The 2,614-nt window shown below is 52.0% G+C and overlaps 1 protein-coding gene across 1 annotated transcript; it reads right to left on the bottom strand.

The window, feature by feature from the left end:
• Positions 1 to 1,590: 1,590 nt before the first annotated feature.
• Positions 1,591 to 2,614, bottom strand: LOC135416766 (olfactory receptor 8A1-like). Its single transcript, XM_064660081.1, has one exon. The coding sequence runs from the start codon at positions 2,609 to 2,611 to the stop codon at positions 1,679 to 1,681; it is 933 nt and encodes a 310-aa protein (XP_064516151.1). The 5' UTR covers positions 2,612 to 2,614; the 3' UTR covers positions 1,591 to 1,678.

Here is a 2,614-nt window from a genome sequence, read left to right as displayed (position 1 = left end):
AAAGACTCAGAAGATGAATTTAAACAGCTCATTTAATGTGTGCTTTATGTATACAGGGAAGTGTATTCAGGGAAGGATATGAAGTTATATGGTGACTATCTTGGGGCCTAGAGGTGACCAACAAATGAGTTAGTGCAGCATTCAGCCAAAATATTGAGATATATAAAATAAATTTGTTGAGAATTAGTAAAACTATATATTTTATCTTGACTTTGAAAGTATTTTTCATTTAGTATTGCACATTAGAACTCAGGCTCACCAAACACTCTGGAAATAGAGCTTTCAGTCAAATTGCCTACCAAAAATGGAAAAGAAAGCAAAGAGTTCTGGTTAACCAAAGAGAGTGATGATGGTTTTAAGATGATACCAGAAGATCTAAAATATCCGAAAACTGATGGTTTTAAGTAGCTGCAAATATTTTGATGGGAAATGCAACCACTGCATGCAGGTTGTACTGCCATTGAGAGACCTGGAAAGGCTGGAGAAATGGGTCAGGAGGGACCTCCTGGGGTTCAACCAAGTGCTGCAGCCTGGGAGGAATAACCCCAGGCAGCAGGAAAGGCTGGAGTGTGACCTGCTGGGACAGCGGGCTGCCCATGAGCCAGTCCATGTGTGAAGAAAGGTCAAGATCCTCCTGGGCTGCTCTAGGAAAAGCATTGCCTGCAGGTCAGAGCCCACAGCTGGGGTTAGATGGGGCTTGGAGCAAGCTGGTCTAGTGGAAAGTATCCCTGCCCATGGCAGGGGGTTGAAACAAGACCATCTTTAAGGTCTCTGCCAACCCAAACCACTCTGTGATTCTATGATTCTACAACCCAGTTGAAACATAAATAAAAGCTTTATTTCCATAAAGGCAATCAAGACTGAAACCGCAGAAAGGTTGTGGGGTGCCCATGGTTAAACCTATTCAGAGTGGACTCACTCCTTGGCAGCCTGTCTGGTTGCCCTGGCTTTGAGCAGGACTAGGTCATCTCCAGAAGTCCCATCAAATTTCCACCATCCTGTGATTGTGTGTGAAGATCCTGAGCGTCCCCGTCTCGGGCTCTTGGACACCTTTTCCCTTGTTTTGCCCAGTGGCATCATGTCTATCACATGGCAGGTAGAGGGTAAGAGTCGAGGTCGAGTAAGTGGGCAAGAAGTTTGTACGTGAGACAAGAGTGATGCAACTTTATTAGTGGACAGAGTTTGAGAGCAGACTAATTAATTTTTCCGCTGTAACAACGTCCCAAATGCTCTTGGAGGCAACAGTCTCAAAGACCTCCCAGACTCACAGAATCAAAGAATATGCTGAGTTGGAAGGGAAGGATCATGGAGTCCAGCTGCTGGCCCTGCACAGGACCATTCCCAAGTCACATCATGAGCAGGAGAGTATTGTCCAAACACTCCTTGAGCTCTGTCAGCCTTGGTGCTGTGACCACTGCCCTGGGGAGCCTGTTCAGTGCCCGGCCACCCTCTGAGAGAAGAACCTTTTTCTAACATCCAACCTAAAGCTCCCCTGACACAACTTCAGGCCATTGCCTTGGGTTCTGTCCCTGGTCACCACATGAGATCAGTGTCTACTCCTCCTCTTCCCCTCCCCAGGAAGTTGTAACTGCAATGAGGACTCCCCTCAGTCTCCTCTACATGAGAGATTCTCCTTAAAGAGAAAAAACCCAGGGAAACAATAGAAGGTAGCCTTTCATCAGTACATTGTCCTCCTGATGAAGCTGCTGAGGGCGTTGTTCACCTCCTGGTTCCTCAGGCTGTAAACCACAGGGTTCACCAAGGGCACTAGGGTGGTATAGAACACAGATGCCACTTTCTTGCTCCTCAGCGAGTGGGCCGAGCTGGGCTGCATGTAATGAAAGGCGAGAGACACGTAGAAGATGCCGAGGGCTGCCAGGTGGGTGGCACAGGTGGAGCAGGCCTTGCGCCGGCCCGCGCCGGGGCCCATCCTGCCCACGGCCACCGCGGCGCAGGCGTAGGAGCCGAGGATGAGCAGGTTGGTGGCAACGATGTTGAACCCCGCCAGGACAAACACCAGAGCCTCGTTGAGGCGCGTGTCCGTGGAGGCGACGAGGAAGAGCGGTGGCCCGTCGCAGTAGAAGTCGTCGATGAGCAGTGGGCCGCAGAAGGACAGCCGGAGTGCCGCGCCAGTGTGGGCGGCCGCGCTCAGCAGCCCCACAAGGAAACAACCGGCCACCAGCCTCGTGCAGAGCACGGGGGACATGATGAGCTCGTAGAGAAGGGGCTTGCAGACGGCCACGTAGCGGTCGTAGGCCATGGCTGCCAGCAGGTAAACCTCGGCCGTGCAGAACGCCGCGTAGAAGTAGAGCTGCGCGAGGCAGCCGGCAAAGGAAATGGCTTTGGTGTCTGCTGGGAGGTCCAGCAGCATCCTGGGGCTGATGGTGGAGGAGTAGCAAATGTCCAGGAAGGACAAGGCACTGAGGAAAAAGTACATGGGGGTGTGGAGGCGGGGGCTGACCCTGATGAGGGCGATCAGGCCCAGGTTCCCCACTAATGTCAGCGTGTAGGTGCCCAGGAAGAGCCCAAAGAGGAGGAATTTCAGTTGTGGGTGTTGAGTGAGTCCTGCGAGGGTGAACTGGGGCACCTCAGTGCAGTTCCCATCAGCCATCCT

This window comes from Pseudopipra pipra, chromosome 6, assembly GCF_036250125.1.
Source record: "Pseudopipra pipra isolate bDixPip1 chromosome 6, bDixPip1.hap1, whole genome shotgun sequence".
Classification (NCBI taxonomy): Eukaryota; Metazoa; Chordata; class Aves; order Passeriformes; family Pipridae; genus Pseudopipra; species Pseudopipra pipra.
This window is presented reverse-complemented; position numbering and strand designations above follow the sequence as displayed.